Source organism: Schistocerca nitens, chromosome 2 (assembly GCF_023898315.1).
Source record: "Schistocerca nitens isolate TAMUIC-IGC-003100 chromosome 2, iqSchNite1.1, whole genome shotgun sequence".
Taxonomy (NCBI): domain Eukaryota; kingdom Metazoa; phylum Arthropoda; class Insecta; order Orthoptera; family Acrididae; genus Schistocerca; species Schistocerca nitens.
This window is the reverse complement of record NC_064615.1, coordinates 1178101977-1178121537: the sequence shown is the minus strand read 5'-3', so window position 1 is coordinate 1178121537 and position 19561 is coordinate 1178101977. Positions and strand designations below refer to the sequence as shown.

Genomic DNA, 19561 nt, shown 5'->3' with positions numbered 1-19561 from the left:
TCTCCTATCAACCAGTGACTGCTAATATCGTAACGGTAACTTGATTGTGCATATACGTATCAGTTCCCCATCACTGTATGGATTATCTAAACAATGATTCTTTTTTGTCATTTCTTCGAAAAATTTGTTTCTTTTCTCCCGAATTTTCGAATAACTCTTTGTGTAACAATCCATACTTTATTCTATTTTGGGTTTCCGTGGACCAGTATCGCTCCAAGAATGCGGATTTAAATTGCTCATACGATTGACAATTTGCAGCTACTCTTTGCATGGTTTCCGCTATTGCGCCGACCATATGCCCACAAATGCAATAAGGGGCCAATGCTCTGGTAAACCGATCTGGAATTGATTTATAAACGTGCATGGGTGTAAGCCGTTCCCGCTTTCTTTGTAATGTTGGAATTTTCTGACTGTCAAAAGGTGATCATTGTAAAATTTTTCTATTCCACCATACGGCGTTTGTGTTTTCACAACATTACCCGTTCCCTTCAACTGTCATGTTTTCTTGTATTTGTTCTACGATATTTTGGTCCTGAGATGACAGATTTACGTCCCATCTACCTTCGCATCTACGCAGTGGTGTGCACTTATCTAAACCGTACCGTTCCTCGTGTATCTGACTGAAAGATTCGTTTAAATTTCCCTTTACTGTATCAGTCTTTTGTTTTCCTATTTGATTCATATTGACTTGCGGTTTATAACCCGTTGAACTATCACTTGGAAATTGAGAAATTGGTACATGTTTCGTCGCAACTTGCTCTGTTCTCGCGTCACTCGCGTACGTTCGGAGGGTCGGCTGCCGCTCTGCTGGAATTGCCGCGTTTACCGTTTCTCGCTCCATTATCTGCTGTGACCGCACATTACCTGATTCGTTCACCTGTGTTAACTTCTCTCTTCCATTTGCTTCTGTTTCGTTTCGGTAACTACTGACGCAACCTCTTGTGGATGTACGACTGGAATCTCATGACTTTTTGTGTTTCCGCTACTGGTACGAAAGATTGCACAACTGACTTGTTTACTTCTGGACTTTTGTCCATCACTATGTCTAATGATAGTACCGATTCCGTTGCCTCACTACTGCTTTCTGTACGGTTCTCGATACACTGCTTCAGTTCTGTAAGAAGATGTTCATACTGTTTCTGATTTTTCGAAACGATGTCTTCAGTGCGTGTATCGAATCTTTTTAATGAGACTCGCGTGACACGTTTCCTGACAGTGAGCTCTTCCACGATTTGTTGCTCCTTACCAGACGTCTTTGTGCTAAATTATCATCTCTTTGATTAACATAAGACACTGCATCCTGCACCTGGTCAACGTCATAACGCATCTTTTTCTGGTCAACCATTAACGATTGTATAAGCTCGCGCGAGTCTCTCTCCTCTCTCCAGATTTTAGTTAACTGTTCATTAACTTCCGTTCGTAGCCGGCCGCGGTGGCCGAGCGGTTCTAGGCTCTTCAGTTGGGAACCGCGCGATAGCTACGGTCGTAGGTTCGAATCCTACCTCGGGCACGGATGTATGTGATGTGCTTAGGTTAGTTAGATTTAAGTAGTTCTAAGTTCTAGCGGACTGATGACCTCAGATGTTAAGTCCCATAGTGCTCAGAGCCATTTGAACCATTTGAACCTTCCGTTCGTATTGGTGATATTCGCGGACTTTTTCGAATCCAGCAATGGTTTCAATTTTGAGACTATTTAAGCCAGCATTTGTCTCTGTTTTTAAATCTGCTTCGACCACTGTCCACATTGTTACTTTCTGCCAGGAGTGGTCTCAACAAGGGAAGTGTCCAGGCGTCTCAGAGTGTTGTATGGACATGGAAGAGATACAGAGAGACAGAAACTATGACATGCCTCGCTCAGACCGCCCAAGGGTTATTACTGCAGTGTCGGTCGGAGGAACACTGACAGCAACGCCACGATGTTGAATAATGCTTTTCGTGCAGCCACAGAACGTCGTGTTACGACTTAAACTGTGGGCAATAGGCTGCATGATGTTCAATTTCACTCCCGACGTCCATGACTAGGTCCATCTTTGCAACCACGACATAATGCAGCGCGGTACAGATAGGCCCAACAACATGCCGAATGGACCGCTCAGGATTGTTATCATGTTCTCTTCACCGATGAGTGCGCCGTATGCCTTCAACCAGACAATCGTCGGAGACGTGTTTGGAGGCAACCGGTCAGGCTGAAAGCCTTAGACACACTGCCCAGCGAGTGCTGCAAGGTGGAGGTTCCCTGCTGTTTTGGGGTGGCATTATGTGTGGCCGACGTACGCCGCTGGTGGTCATGGAAGGTGCCATAATGGTTGTACGATATGTGAATGCCATCCTCCGACCGATAGTGCAACCATATCGGCACTATATTCGCGAGACATTCGTTGCCGGCCGGAGTGGCCATGCGGTTCTAGGCGCTACAGTCTGGAACCGAGAGACCACTACGGTCGCAGGTTCGAATCCTGCCTCGGACATGGATGTGTGTGATGACCATAGATGTTAAGTCCCATAGTGCTCAGAGCCATTTGAGCCATTTAGATCACGAATTAAAAATTAGAGAGATTCGAGCGCGCACGGAGTCTTTCCGGCAGTCGTTCTTCCCGCGAATCATACGCGACTGGAACAGAAAAGGGAGGTAATGACAGTGGCACGTAAAGTGCCCTTCGCTACACACCGTTGGGTGGCTTGCGGAGTATAAATGTAGATGTAGCTGCACCGGTGTGTACAGCAGTTTGGACCACCACCATGAAGGTCTCGCTGTATGGTGGTACAACATGCAGTGTGTTGTTTTCATGAGCAATAAAAAGGGCGGAAATGATGTTTGTGTTGGTCTCTATTCCAGTTTTCTGTACAGGTTCCGGAACTCTCGAAAACGATGTGATGGAACACTTCTTTTGATTTGTGTAGTTTAGGCAATAATAGAAATGTGGTGCAACAGAAGAATGCTGAAGATTACGTGGGTAGATCGCGTAACTAATGAGGATGTTCTGAATAGAATTGGGGAGAAGAGGAATTTGTGGCACAACTTGAGTAGAATAAAATCAGTCATCAATTTTTCAAAGAAAAGAAAAAAATCTCTACTGCTGATATGGCACAGCTGTGCTTACGAATTTAGGGTGAAATCTTTGAAGACAGAGTAGCTACGAAATGTCTCTGACCCTCGCGCTCACCGGATCTATCGCCTCCCGACGGTTTGTTTTGGGATGCGGCTAAAACATTTGTGTATCAAAATAGCCCAAAAACAATAGATGAACTGAAGATAGCGGTAATTGAGGAAAATATACGGGGGGAACCATACAAAATACTGGCGGAGAAGATAAAAACCCCACTAGTTCTGGGAACGCTAGGGCAGGATGACGGCACGATGACGACGGGATGGAGGAATACAGCGGAGTTTCTGCTGTATAAACTGCTCCCTGACGACGTTATCGATACAGACACACAATATCATGCAACACTAAGGGAAAACCTACACACACCATACAACACTGCATCTGTCACCTGTCCTTTTGCGCAAGAAGAGGTTGCGCTAGCAATTTCAGAGATCAAAAACAAGAAAGCACCTGGACCAGATGGTATCCATTCGGAAACACTGAAAAAACTAGCACCGCAGATCACCCCGTTCCTAACAACGTTACTGAACGATGTCTTACGGCTGGGCAGGGTACCTACAGTATGGAAAACCTCCAAGGCAGTCATTATTAAGAAATCAGCGGACAAGGATACTTCAGATCCAAATACCTACAGGCCAATATGCCTAATAAACACCTTAGCAAAGATTCAGGAGAAGCTACTGTGTAAGCGCCTGTAAACACACAGAGCTCTCAGGGGTATGAGCCAACACCAATTCGGCTTCAGAACTGGCAGATAAATAGATGATGCTATCAACCAGGCCCTGCACATAGTTAACACCACAAAACAGAAATCGGTGGGTTCAGGAGGGTAATACGGAACGCCATGCTGGATCCCAACGGCCTCGTATCACTAGCAGTCGAGATGACAGGCATCTTATCTGTATGGCTGTAACGTATCGTGCAGCCACGTCTCGATCCCTGAGTCAACAGCTGGGGACGTTTGCAAGACAACAACCATCTGCACGAACAGTTCGACGACGTTTGCAGCAGCATGGACTATCAGCTAGGAGACCATGGCTGCGGTTACTCTTGACGCTGCATCACAGATAGGAGCGCCTACGATGGTGTACTCAGCGACGAACCTGGGTGCATGAATGGCAAAACATTTTTTTCGGCTGAATCCAGGTTCTGCTTACAGCATAATGATGGTCGCATCCGTGTTTGGCGACATCACGGTGAACGCACATTGGAAGCGTGTGTTCGTCATCGCCATTCTGGCGTATCACCCAGCGTAATGGTATGGAGTGCCATTGGTTACACGTCTCGGTCACCTCCTGTTCGCATTGACGGCACTTTGAACAGTGGACGTTACATTTCAGATGTGTTACTACCCGTGGCTCTACCCTTCATTCGATCCCTGCGAAACCCTACATGACCGCATGTTGCAGGTCCTGTACGGGCCTATCTGGATACAGAAAATGTTCGACTACTGCCCTGGCCAGCACATTCTCCAGATCTCTGACCAACTGAAAACGTCTGGTCAATGGTGTCCTAGCAACTGGCTCGTCACAATACGCGTCACTACTCTGCGAAGAGACTTTGCGAACGCACCGTATTACGTTCAGAGTTAAGCAGTTGATTTCAAGTGACCACAACGAGTGCTTAATAACGAGCAGACGCGCTCCTTTTGTAATAAGGTACGGATTTTTAACTTTGGTGATGACTCATTACAGTGGAAACAGTTCAACTATTATGCAGGGTAGTTTTACTAAATGCGAACAAAGTGCAGGAGACCATCCCTGGGATGATAGGGAGCACGAAATGTCGTATGTGTGTGTGTCCGTGCTACAGGGTATCCGTTAATTTATCATGCGTCCATAGTAAAAATGCAGCGCCTGGTGTGTTGTCATGAATGGTTTCAATCTCTGAAACCTACACTCTCAAAGATCTCCCATCTACCACCTTCAAGTGGATGTACCCTCAATCTCCCCCCCTCCCCCCCTCCCCCACCCCTAAATGCTTTTAGGCCATATGTCCATATTGTCCATATTATGACACTGTTCGCTCCTTCACAGGGATAGTTCCCTGCTGTTTGTTCCCATTCAGCAAAACCACCCTGTATATCTACCAAAAGCGAGCAAGATATTTGCGAATAGCAAACTTAACGTAGTTCGAATACATTGCATGTTCCAGTGTGCCAATGTCAAATTTTATTGAACATACATGCATATAATTCGATGACAAGTTAAAAATATTTTGTGCTGTCTGCGAAGTATCAATATGATTACTTTACGTACGGAGAAGGTCATGGGCGCCTTGCCACGGTTCGCGCGGCTCCTCCCGTCGTAGGTTAGAGACCTCCCTCGGGTATGGTTGTGTGTGTTGTCCTTAGCGTTAAGTTAGTTTAAGTTAGATTAAGTAATGTGTAAGCCTAGGGACCGATGACCTCAGCAGTTTTATCTCATAGGAACTTACCACCAATTTCCAAATTTTCCAAAAAGATATCACTTCAGCTCACTTTGAGCATTATAGCTTTTCTTCGCTTCGTACAGTATTACGCGAGGTGTAATATGAGGTGGATGATCACAAACAGTTGTGTGACATTAAAACTAGCTCGCACAAGAACAAGGTCTTGAATGAAGCAGTTTCTATATTCACAGAAGTGTGTTAGAATGAAACGACCAGCCACCAGAAGACCATCGCTTTGTCTTGTTCCTGATTAGCCAGCAGAAAGGATCGACTTCAGAAATCAGAGACACTACTACTCTGCAAAGTGGCTCCGTCACATTCAGTAGCAGGCAAGCATTTCCGAAGGAGCATTTCATCGTACTTCCTAATAAAACAGACACTGCTTTTCGTATTTATTCGCCAATACCGGGCTCTCTACTTTCACTAAATATGTCCTTCCTGAATGAAATATATGTAACGTACGAGTGCAGGTTGTGACCCCAAGGACGTCGACATGTGGAGGTTTGGCTGTGGTTGTAATTTCTACACGGATAAGCAAAGCGATTAAGACGATCTCTAATGCAAAGTGAGACATCCAAGTTCGAGTCAGAGTTCTGCACAAATTGTCATTGTCATCATTGTAATGCAGAGCCAAAGGTGGTTCATATTAGCACCTGCGAATACATTTCCTATAAATGTAACTATACTGCTGAAAGAAAAAAAAATAGTAAACCTGGAAAGACGACTTCGGTTTTGATTCGATGGCGGCATATGCCACCTGAGGGATAGTAAATTTACTGATAATGGTTTCAACGTCTTCCGCCAACAGCGTAGTGACGTAGGTAAAAGAGCGTCATCTGTATGTACCCTTTAATAAGTGGTGCTCAGAGCCAAAAGGCCAGTGTGGTGCAAATGTGTGGAAGTACTACCACAGAAGTCGGACGCGCTGCGTCAGCTGTGCAACGGTGCTGGTACCAGTGGCCACGGGAACTTCACACACACCTTCTGGACGTTCACGCAGACCGATGTCCGCCAGGATCGTCGTATTGTAGGGGCAGCAGTGGTATGACCGGTTACTATAATGCGCGCAAAATGCCGCGGTCGCCAGATGCGCAGTCGGCTGGGGAAGCGTGCGGAGAGCGGCAGTGATGGGAGGCAGCTCAGAGCGCTGCAGGGGAAACGCAGAGCACTGCAGGGGAAGCGCTGTCCTAAACTGAAGCCTACAGTCACGTTTTTGATGAATATTAAGCGGGACCCCTCCATGCCCTGACTTGCATGTTGACCTATCAGAAAGATCTGTCACGTCTTCTTTGGTTATCATCTAAAAAGAATTGCGTAGAAAATACAGCGATTTATTTTCGCCTGGTTTGTTAACCATTTGTAGCTTTCAGAGAAGAGTCACGTGTGGAGAATTTTGGGTGAAACCTACACATTTCTCTTGTTGCCATGTTAAAATTTTCTTCTTTTGCCAAAACGTAGCGGAGTTTACACAGTCTCACTTTAAGATGTTGCGCAGACGCCATTGCGAGAGAATTTGGGAACAGTGGTTTACTAAGTTTATTAAATGAGGAATTGAGGAAAAGTAAGGTCAGCATGAAACAGCACATCCTCGGTACAAAATAAATGTGTGATGGCTTCAGTTATGTTGTTTCAAAACCCACAGCATTAACGAAATAATGGGAACATCATAAGGAACCAGATACATAAAGCTACAATTAAAGCAAAAATGAAATTTTTTTACCTAATAGCTTCTGTAAAATGGTTTGAGAAAGATTGCAGGGCATGCGCGTCGATTCTGTGATCACCTACCGGTCGAAAGGTGGAAAACTCATGGTGGCCTCCCCTGCTAAGCAAACGAATGGGCTCGGACAGCTCTTGGGGCGGAACCTAGTCACTGCACACCGGCCATCATATCCTGCGCGACCTCTAGCAGTGGGAAGGGCACGCACGGCCCTAGCCCGTCTTCCACTCACGACACAGCATCGACGTGCGCGGCTCGACTGCTGCTGTCAGTCGATTACTCAGAAGATGGAATGGCCCGCCGTGGTCTTCAGTGACGAAAGCAGATTCTGCCTCCTGCGTCTTCTCTGTTGTTTAATGACATAATTTCCCGAGGGCCTTCACTGTTATATGTTGTTGTTGTTGTTGTGGTCTTCAGTCCTGAGACTGGTTTGATGCAGCTCTCCATGCTACTCTATCCTGTGCAAGCTTCTTCATCTCCCAGTACCTACTGCAACCTACATCCTTCTGAATCTGCTTAGTGTATTCATCTCTTGGTCTCCCCCTACGATTTTTACCCTCCACGCTGCCCTCCAATACTAAATTGGTGATCCCTTGACGCCTCAGAACATGTCCTATCAACCGATCCCTTCTTCTGGTCAAGTTGTGCCACAAACTTCTCTTCTCCCCAATCCTATTCAATACTTCCTCATTACTTATGTGATCTAACCATCTAATCTTCAGCATTCTTCTGTAGCACCACATTTCAAAAGCTTCTATTCTCTTCTTGTCCAAACTATTTATCGTCCATGTTTCACTTCCATACATGGCTACACTCCATACAAATACTTTCAGAAAAGACTTCCTGACACTTATATCTATACCCGATGTTAACAAATTTCTCTTCTTCAGAAACGCTTTCCTTGCCATTGCCAGTCTACATTTTATATCCTCTCTACTTCGACCATCATCAGTTAGTTTGCTCCCCAAATAGCGAAACTCCTTTACTACTACTTAAAGTGTCTCATTTCCTAATCTAATTCCCACAGCATCACCCGACTTAATTCTACTACATTCCATTATCCTCGTTTTGCTTTTGTTGATGTTCATCTTATATACTCCTCTCAAGACACTGTCCATTCCATTCAACTGCTCTTCCAAGTCCTTTGCTGTCTCTGACAGAATTACAATGTCATCGGCGAACCTCAAAGTTTTTATTTCTTCTCCGTGGATTTTAATTCCTACTCAGAACTTTTCTTTTGTTTCCTTTACTGCTTGCTCAATATACAGATTGAATAACATCGGGGAGAGGCTACAACCCTGTCTTACTCCGTTCCCAACCACTGCTTCCCTTTCATGCCCCTCGACTCTTATAACTGCTATGTGGTTTCTGTACAAATTGTAAATAGCCTTTCGCTCCCTGTATTTTACCCCTGCCACCTTTAGAATTTGAAAGAGAGTATTCCAGTTAACATTGTCAAAAGCTTTCTCTAAGTCTACAAATGCTAGAAACGTAGGTTTGCCTTTCCTTAGTCTTTCTTCTAAGATAAGTCGTAGGGTCAGTATTGCCTCACGCGTTCCAACATTTCTACGGAATCCAAACTGATGTTCCCCGAGGTCGGATTCTACCAGTTTTTCCATTTGTCTGTAAAGAATTCGTGTTAGTATTTTGCAGCGGTGGCTTATTAAACTGATTGTTCGGTAATTTTCACATCTGTCAACGCCTGCTTTCTTTGGGATTGGAATTATTATACACTCCTGGAAATGGAAAAAAGAACACATTGACACCGGTGTGTCAGACCCACCATACTTGCTCCGGACACTGCGAGAGGGCTGTACAAGCAATGATCACACGCACGGCACAGCGGACACACCAGGAACCGCGGTGTTGGCCGTCGAATGGCGCTAGCTGCGCAGCATTTGTGCACCGCCGCCGTCAGTGTCAGCCAGTTTGCCGTGGCATACGGAGCTCCATCGCAGTCTTTAACACTGGTAGCATGCCGCGACAGCGTGGACGTGAACCGTATGTGCAGTTGACGGACTTTGAGCGAGGGCGTATAGTGGGCATGCGGGAGGCCGGGTGGACGTACCGCCGAATTGCTCAACACGTGGGGCGTGAGGTCTCCACAGTACATCGATGTTGTCGCCAGTGGTCGGCGGAAGGTGCACGTGCCCGTCGACCTGGGACCGGACCGCAGCGACGCACGGATGCACGCCAAGACCGTAGGATCCTACGCAGTGCCGTAGGGGACCGCACCGCCACTTCCCAGCAAATTAGGGACACTGTTGCTCCTGGGGTATCGGCGAGGACCATTCGCAACCGTCTCCATGAAGCTGGGCTACGGTCCCGCACACCGTTTGGCCGTCTTCCGCTCACGCCCCAACATCGTGCAGCCCGCCTCCAGTGGTGTCGCGACAGGCGTGAATGGAGGGACGAATGGAGACGTGTCGTCTTCAGCGATGAGAGTCGCTTCTGCCTTGGTGCCAATGATGGTCGTATGCGTGTTTGGCGCCGTGCAGGTGAGCGCCACAATCAGGACTGCGTACGACCGAGGCACACAGGGCCAACACCCGGCATCATGGTGTGGGGAGCGATCTCCTACACTGGCCGTACACCACTGGTGATCGTCGAGGGGACACTGAATAGTGCACGGTACATCCAAACCGTCATCGAACCCATCGTTCTACCATTCCTAGACCGGCAAGGGAACATGCTGTTCCAACAGGACAATGCACGTCCGCATGTATCCCGTGCCACCCAACGTGCTCTAGAAGGTGTAAGTCAACTACCCTGGCCAGCAAGATCTCCGGATCTGTCCCCCATTGAGCATGTTTGGGACTGGATGAAGCGTCGTCTCACGCGGTCTGCACGTCCAGCACGAACGCTGGTCCAACTGAGGCGCCAGGTGGAAATGGCATGGCAAGCCGTTCCACAGGACTACATCCAGCATCTCTACGATCGTCTCCATGGGAGAATAGCAGCCTGCATTGCTGCGAAAGGTGGATATACACTGTACTAGTGCCGACATTGTGCATGCTCTGTTGCCTGTGTCTATGTGCCTGTGGTTCTGTCAGTGTGATCATGTGATGTATCTGACCCCAGGAATGTGTCAATAAAGTTTCCCCTTCCTGGGACAATGAATTCACGGTGTTCTTATTTCAATTTCCAGGAGTGTATTCTTCTTGAAGTCTGAGGGTATTTCGCCTATTTCATACATCTTGCTCACCAGATGGTAGAGTTTTGTCAGGACCGGCTCTCCCAAGGCTGTCAGTAGATCTAATGGAATGTTGTCTACTCCCCGGGAAAAATTTGTTTCGACTTAGGTCTTTCAGTGCTCTGTGAAATTCTTCACGCAGTATCATATCTCCTATTTCATGTTCGTCTACATTCTCTTCCAACCGTATAATATTGTCCTCAAGAATATCGCCCTTGTATAGACCCTCTATATACTCTTTCCACCTTTCTGCTTTCCCTTCCTTGCTTAGAACTGGGCTTCCATGTGAGCTCTTGATATTCATGCAAGTGGTTTCCTTTTCTCCAAAGGTCTCTTTAATTTTCCTGTAGGCAGTATCTATCTTACCCCTAGTGAGATAAGCCTCTACATCCTTACATTTATCCTCTAGCCATCCCTGCTTAGCCATTTTGCACTTCCTGTCGATCTCATTTTTGAGACGTTTGTATTCCTTTTTGCCTGCTTCATTTATTGCATTTTTATATTTTCTCATTTCATCAATTAAATTCAATATTTCTTGTGTTACCCAAGGATTTCTACTAGCCCTCGTCTTTTTACCTACTTGATCCTTTGCTGCCTTCACTACTTCATCCCTCAAAGGTACCCATTCTTCATCTACTGTATTTCTTTCCCCCATTCCTGTCAATTGTTCCCTTATGCTCTGCCTGAAACTCTGTACAACCTCTGGTTCCCACCTTTTTGCAGTTTCTTCAGTTTTAATCTACAGGTCATAACCAATAGATTGTGGTCAGAGTCCACATCTGCCCCTGGAAATGTCTTACAATTTAAAATCTGGTTCCTAAATCTCTGTCTTACCATTATATAATATATCTGATACCTTTCAGTATCTCCAGAATTCTTCCATGTATACAACCTTCTTTCATGATTCTTAAACCAAGTGTTAGCTATGATTAAGTTGTGCTCTGTGCAAAATTCTACCAGGCGGCTTCCTCTTTCATTTCTTATCCCCAATCCATATCCACCTACTACGTTTCCTTCTCTCCCTTTTCCTCCACTTGAATTCCAGTCACCCATGACTATTAAATTTTCATCTCCCTTCACTATCTGAATAATTTCTTTTATTTCATCATACATTTCTTCAATTTCTTCGTCATCTGCAGAGCTAGTTGGCATATAAACTTGTACTACTGTAGTAGGTGTGGGCTTCGTATCTATCTTGGCCACAATAATGCGTTCACTATGCTGTTTGTAGTTGCTTACCCGCATTCCTATTTTCCTATTCATTATTAAACCTACTCCTGCATTACCCCTATTTGATTTTGTGTTTATAACCCTGTAGTCACCTGACCAAAAGTCTTGTGCCTCCTGCCACCGAACTTCACTAATTCCCACTATATCTAACTTTAACCTATCCATTTCCCTTTTTAAATTTTCTAACCTACCTGCCCGATTAAGGGATCTGACATTCCACGCTCCGATCCGTAGAACGCCAGTTTTCTTTCTCCTGATAACGACATCCTCTTGAGTAGTCCCCGCCCGGAGATCCGAATGGGGGACTATTTTACCTCCGGAATATTTTACCCAAGAGGACGCCATCATCATTTAATCATACAGTAAAGCTGCATGCCCTCGGGAAAAATTACGGCCGTAGTTTCCCCTTGCTTTCAGCCGTTCGCAGTACCAGCACAGCAAGGCCGTTTTGGTTATTGTTACAAGGCCAGATCAGTCAATCATCCAGACTGTTGCCCCTGCAACTACTGGAAAGGCTGCTGCCCATCTTCAGGAACCATACGTTTGTCTGGCCTCTCAACAGATACCCCTCCGTTGTGGTTGTACCTACGGTACGGCTATCTGTATCGCTGAGGTACGCAAGCCTCCCCACCAACGGCAAGGTCCATTTTTCATGGGGGGGGGGGGGGCACTGTTATATATGGATGCTTATGCAACGTATTGTAGCGGCACCACCGTTTAGGATAGGCAAAGTTAGTTTTGTGCAATATACTGAGCACAAGTTACAGCCAGGTGCGGGGCGGATTGCAGTGAGCTACGCATAACAATAGCTGCGAAGTAGAATAGAGGCCACAGGGCCGTCAAATTGCTGAAAGAGTAGACTAGCAGTTTTGTATGTCGTATATCACAGGCAGAAGGGGCCCACTGACCAACCTAGCGTGTTATAAGTACGTGAAGCATGATTGTGTGGCTAGTGGCACCGGGAAGTCGCTTTGGGTAAGTGTGGGTACAGTATGTGTAATGAACCATTGGAAGATAATTAAGTTTTGGGTTCACTTGGTTGTTTTGTGAAACGTAGTGTAGTACGTGTGCAGGAGGGGAACGACAGGCCAGTAGTTCCCGTGAACGTGCATAATTTTAGCACTGTAGACACGAATTAGAGGAAAGGAGTTTTAGTAGCAAATTTGGATGTGCCAGATGACGAAGACTGGTGTTCGAGAGGTAGGCGAAGCGATCCACTACAAACTACCGATAGAACTGCACTGAATGACAAAGTTAAGAATTTGAAAGAAGGAGAAAGAGTGCATATGGAAGAATTATTGTGTGAATTTAAGGATTTGTTTTTTCCACAACGGCTGTTACCAACATAGGATACCAACAGGGAATGAAGCACATGTTTACCGTTAACCATACAGAATACGGAGGTACTTGCAGCCGATTGTGGAGGATTTCATTGATCAGTACCTTGCGGACGGTATTATAGAGCATAGTAAGAGTTGCTGGGGAGCGGGCATTGTCGTTGTGCCTACAAAATCTATGGATGGAACTATGAAATACAGGTTCAGTTGTGACTACCGATACCTCAATAATAATAATCGGACGCATACCCCATTCCAAACACACCGGAGACTTTGGATCACTTAGGACAGTGCCAGTACTTTTCTATGATGGATTTGACAAGTGGTTATCATCAGTTAGAGGTGACTCCAGAGGATCGCCCAAAAACTGCTTTCTCTACTCCTGGAGGCTGTTACCAGTACATTAGAATGCCATTCAGTTTGAAAGACTCTCCGGCAACTTTTCACATGTTGCTAGACAGTGTCTTGAGTGGTCTGAAACCACAGCAGTGCCTAGTCTATTTAGATGATATTATAGCGTTTTAAAGCAGTATGGAGCAACATAGACAGCGGTTAAGGGAAGTCTTTATGAGGTTAAGAGCAGCTCGTTTAACTATGGGCCTGGAGAAGCGTCATTTTGAATTAGAAGAAGTAAAATATTTGGACCACATTGTCAGTAAGGACGGAGTGCGAACAGGTCCGAGGTTGGTATAGTCTTAAGGGATTTTCGGGAACCGAAAATAGTTAAGGAAGTGCAATCATTCGTCGGAATTTGCAGTTTCTATCGAAAGTTTGTGAAGGGTTTTGCAGATTTAGCACAGCCGTTGACGCGATTGTTACGGAAGTGTGTGAAATTTGAGTGGACAGAGGAGTGTCAGAAAGCGTCTGACAAACTGAAAGAAGTGTTAACATCAAGTCCGGTTCTTGTGTTTCCAGATTTTGAAAAGGATTTTATACTAGCATGCGATGCATCGAATCAAGTATTAGGGTGAGTTCTTAGTCAGCAAATTGATGGGAAAGAACATCCTGTACCCTATGCGTCTGGGCACTTGAATGAAGCAGAGAAGAATCACTCAACAACAGAGAGGGAGATGCTTAGCGTAATCTGTGAAATGTTATTTATATGGGAAAAGGTTTCGGGTAGTGACAGATCATGCTGTATTGTTTAGTGGTTGTTGGGGTTGAAGGATCCGTCCACTAGATTCGCTAGATGGGCTGTGAGACTTAGAGAATTCGACTACGAGGTGGTGCACAAGCCTGAGAAGAAGCACGGTAAGGTGGATGCACTAAGTAGGATGATGGCAAAAGTAGAAGTCATAGGTTATGACCTAGCCGTATGGTAAGAATTACAGGACGCGGGCAACGATTGTAAATTGTATTGGACACAGACACAATTTAATATGTACGACGGTCTTCTGTGCAGGGAAACGAAGTTAGGGTCAGGGTTAGTAGTGCCAGTGAAGTTGAGAGGTGAGGTTGTAAGGGAAGCACATGATCACGTGTTATCTGGTCGTGGAGGGTGTAGAGCGACGAACAGGAGAGTGGCGGAGAGTTATTGGTGGAGAGGTAGAAAAGCAGATGTGGATCAGTATGTCAAGAATTATATACCATGTGCGCAGAGAGCAGATTTGAGCCGGAAACAGATACAGCTACAACGATTGCCGGAAGCGACATGTCCGTTCTCTGTGCTGGGGATCGATGTCTTAGGACGTTTCAGGCGAACACCATAGGGAACCACACTCCTTCGACATTAATAGACCATTTGTCGAGGTATGTGGAGACGGTGGCTATGCCAAATCAACAGGCAGCAATGGACGCGCAAGCGTTAGTAAACAACTGGATTTTGAAGTTTGGTGTACCGGAGACAATAATTACTGACCAAGGGACCAACTTCATTTCAGATTTAGTGAAGGAACTGTGTAAATCGTTGAACGTAAAGAAGCTGAGGACGAGCGCGTTGCATCCATAGGCCAACAGAAGGACAAAATGTGTACACAGAACAATCGGGAAGATGCTGAGTTTTTATGTGGCATATTTAAAGCATATTGTATGGCCATATAATGCAAAAGTCCATACAAATACCGGTTTGTCTCCATATGAGGTAGTGTACGGGCGAGAAATGCCGTCACTGTTTGATTTGGTGAGGCTACAGAAAGGAAGGACCGATGAATCTGTACATCAATTCGCAAGGACAATTCGGGATGATTGGAAACGGGTACAAAGGGCGAATACAAAGGCTTTGGAATGGCAGGAAGACGCAGTAAAGCGGAAAGGAAGTTTACCGCAGTATAGAGTGGGGCAGTGGGTAATGCTGTCCAGCCCCCATATGCAAAAAGGGAAAACAAAGAAGTTACTCACGAGGTATCAAGGGCCTTACCAAGGTGTTGAAACCACATCCCCCGTTAATGTTAAGCTTCAGCTGCCAACTAGAACAACGATAGTACACATTGGGCGGTTACAGCCATTTAAGGGTAGCCCAGATGTGATTCCAGGCGTGTCACAGGAAGGAAGGAGGAAGAAAGAGAGAATGAAGAGAGGTGCTAACCACAGAGAAAACCAGGGAGATAGAGTACAGCATGAAGTACCATATGTTTTGCGATCCAGAAAGTAGTAGAGTATTTGCAGTTTTTTTTAGGCCTTGTATTTTCATATGTTGTATGTATTTTCGAATATAGCCTGTGCAGACAGCAGTATTTTGAACAGGGAGGAAGGGTGATGGGGATCCCTGTCCTCAGGTCACTGAAAAGGGAAGCGTAGCGTCTGACATATGTGGAGTGTTGTTGGAGGAGAAATGAAACGCAGTTCTGGTGAAATAAATGCGTCGGAGTAAATTTTGCGGCAAAGCTGTAATAAATATATGTTGAACGACTCCAGAGTCCTACGATTTCCTGTTTAAATTTTTAGCTATCGACAGTGCTGGGTCAGGAAAATCGTGTTTATTGAACCAGTTCATGTAATGTAAACTTAAGGATGAAAGTAGTCATACAATCGCTGTTGGGTTTGGATAAAAAATGGTGAATGTTGAGGAAAATCCTTGTTGCTACAAATATGGGACACATGCACAGTGCAGTTACTTTTAGCCAGGGGGAAAGGAATAGACTGCTCAAGGGACATCGTGGAGCCAAAATTGAGCTTGCAACGGGTCGGTATGCAATGGATCTTCTCCACCTGCGAGAATATGGTAGTAGTAGAAAGTTGTTTTGATTGGGGAGTGTTTGAAGAAGCAAGACGTATGGAGCTCGAGGGGAGCGGAATTTTAAGCAATGGAACTAAGTGTAACATAATAGGACCAACCTTCCACCTGCTAGCATCAATTTCAGGAGTCACGCAATTGAATTTTACACAGCCACAGCTGTACTGGCCAGAAGGCACTTTAGACATTTTGCCAAGGCAGAATCTGAACTTGTTAAACTCTGGAGCAGGTCTGTTGAGATCCATAAACCAATTCATTTTAGAGCAAGAGGGACGCATATCAGCCGAACAGCTTGTGCAGCATGTCGCTCAGTTTAGAGAAAGGTAAAAGCAAATAACGATCATTTTCAGCACCTCTGCGCCAAGTGTCATCGCAGCCTTAACTTTGTTATGTATTGTTTTCTCTCTGATCAGGCGGAGAGCTAATTCCAAGAGAGAACCAAGGGTAGTCCAAGTCCCAGTGAATTGGATGCCGAGGGCGTGAGACGAGTAGGTAAGGAGTTGATCGAGCAGTGGTCGTCCACTAAGAAATTTTTACGTCATGGTCTTAAGGGGCACTAGGCCACATTTAAGTTTTCTGAAAGTAAGGAAAAATGTCATAGGTGCCGACCCAAACAAGTTAAGAGCTAGTTAAGGGTCGAACCGGGGACCGAGTCTTTCCGAAAAGGGGAATTATGAATGTAACGGCACTACCGTTTAGGATAGGGAAAGTTAGCTTTGTGCAATATTCTGAGCACAAGTTACAGACAGGTGCAGATTGAATTAAAATGAGTTACAACAGTTGCGAAGTAGAATAGAGGCTACAGGACCATCAAACTGCTGAAAGAGTAGACGTAGCAGTTTGACATGTCGCAAATCACAGGCAGAAGGGGCCCACTGGCCAACCTAGCTTGTTATGAGTACGTGACGTGAAGCAGCGCGAATGTCAAAACAGAGGCGCACAGCCACGTATAAATAGGTGCGGGTTTCTAACAAGATTCATGTGAAGTGTGGCAGCTCTCCTGGATGGCGGGGCGTGTCACACGACCAGCTACACAGAGCAGCAGATGGGGCGCCAGCGTTCCAGTCCACGGCGGGTCACTTGTTCGACCCTCTGAGGCCGATGTGGAGTCCGTAGCCAGCCAGTGGTGGACCACTCCATGGCTCACTACCGCAGGCAGTTGTCCTGGCTTCCAACACACGCCGGAGGCATCCTGCGTCGGACTCCGGATCGCAGACGCTTGTTGTCGCCGCGATCTCAGCCACGGCGGCGAGAAGCACGCAGCTGGGTGCCTGCAGTCACCAGTCGACACACAGTGCGAGCGTGGGTCGCTGAGGCAGCCATTCCACGGCAAGCCATTTTGCAGACAGTGAAGTGGTGTCCTCAGCATTGCTGGACCCGGTGATGCAGACCGAGGGGAACATTTTGTGGGTGGGCGGCGTCAGTGAGAGAAGATATGTGTGAAGATTTTTGGAAGTCATTTTCAAATACTGTACGAATATAGCTACAGAAGATGTATACACAGTTTCTAACTTTATTACTAGACTTCTTGTGTTAAACCGTTAACCTAAGATTATTCCTATTAATGAGTAGATTGTGACAGTGTTTTAACTGAATTTTCTGATTTTGAGAAGACAGGAATTGAGATCTGTTTTTCTTGCTAAAAACATTCTAAAGCCAAGATCGCATAAGTATGTCTTTATTTAAAACAACTAGTTTCGGCAGACTTTGCTGCCATCTTTAGGGCTTAAAAAATCTGATGGTTATGCGAAGTGTTTATTTTAACATGAAAATTACACGAAGTTGTCATGTGGATAAAAAAGTAGCACATTATAAAAGCTTTAGCATAACTAAAATATATGAAAACATAAAGCACCTTCTGCAAATGGTCATGTCCATACATACAACGCTCACAGATGATCGTCACGTCACAGAAACACAGTACACAGTAGCACGTCTGATTACCTAAGCTGTGCATATTCTAAACATTGAAAATCCGCCTTAAGCGGCACACAAGGTACAGCTGCAGTACCTTATACGACGTTTAAGGCCGATTTTTAATATTTAGAATATGTGCAGCGTATGAAAACAGATATACTTCAAAAACGTTTTGCATTACCCCGGTTTCTAAAACGTCTGAAGATAGACGTTGACTGTGGATATTGTATCACAGACACAGTCCCTTTGACTGTTCAGAGATGCCACTAAACGCACCCAAAGATGTAAACAACCATGCATGAGCAACGTCTATTAGACGGAGTGAGTCAGACAGCCGATCATTTGCAGTCATTCCACCGGAAAGGAGGTACACGCCTCGTGTTGTCTGTAGTTCAACCATGCGTGACGGTCAATAGCGCGGTTCGATCGCGTCCGCATTGTTACTTTGTGCCAGGAAGGGCTCTCAACAAGGGAAGTGTCCATTAATCTCAGAATGAACCAAAGCGATTTTGTTCGGACATAGAGGAGATAGAGAGAGACAGGAATGATGTTTATGTTGATCTCTGTTCCAATTTTCTGTGTAGGTTCCGGAACTCTCGGAACCGACGTGATGCAAAACTTATTTTGATGTGTGTATAACTTAAAATAACACGTTTCATATCAAAAAAACATTTTTTAAGAACTGAAGATGATAGCAAAGTCAGCCGAAACCGGTTGTTTTAATGAAAGGAATATATATGCGATCTTGGCTTTAGAATGTTATTAGACAGCATTTTAAATTTTTAAATTCGGCCCATAATTATGTGGAACTCTGAAAATAAAGATTTTGTTGTCCATCTGGTACTGGATGCACTGTTCTCGAAAAACGAGAATTACACACGCAGCAGACAGAATGTACGTGATTTTGAATAGTGACTGTGATGTTTAGAACCGCAGCGTTGAGCCTTAGGAGCTTGGATTTGTGTAAAAGTACAATGGGAGGAAAGGCGTTGGCGCATCCCCTGATGAAACAAAGGCGCAGCGCGGACACTCACGGCGAGGGCGATGTTTCCGCTAGCGCGGGGCGCTGCGGCGCCTGCCATTGCGGTCACCAGCAGCAACACTCGGGCCTGCATGCTGGGCGCGACTGGGCCTCGCGACGCGTCCACTGCTGCGCTCGGTGCGTCGCGACGTCGCGTGACGGCCTGCGCGTCCCACTTTGCTGAATGGTCCAGAGCTAACAAAGAGCCGCCTCTCCGTGCACGCTTATGCACCGTGCTTATCTTCCCTGCAGCGCTCGTCGGTCACGACAGCATGACATAGTCCTCTTCCTGTTTTGCGGAATTTGCTAGCTGTTAGAGCATATTTCGTGGTTGAGCGGTTAACTCCGTTTCCGGGGGATGTGTAGTCCCACGGTGCAGTTCTCGATAATCTTTACAAACTTTTTTTTCCATTAGGAATGTCTGGCTATGCAAT

The 19561-nt window shown here is 45.7% G+C and overlaps 1 protein-coding gene across 1 annotated transcript in view; it reads right to left on the bottom strand.

Annotated features, from left to right (window-relative positions):
- The window catches only part of LOC126234820 (uncharacterized), a 147051-nt gene extending 127791 nt beyond the window's left edge, over nucleotides 1-19260 (bottom strand). The window contains exon 1 of the mRNA XM_049943566.1: nucleotides 19141-19260. Within this exon, the coding sequence (XP_049799523.1) occupies nucleotides 19141-19221 (81 nt within the window). The 5' untranslated portion in view covers nucleotides 19222-19260. The remainder of the gene's footprint in view (nucleotides 1-19140) is intronic.
- Nucleotides 19261-19561: the final 301 nt, after the last annotated feature.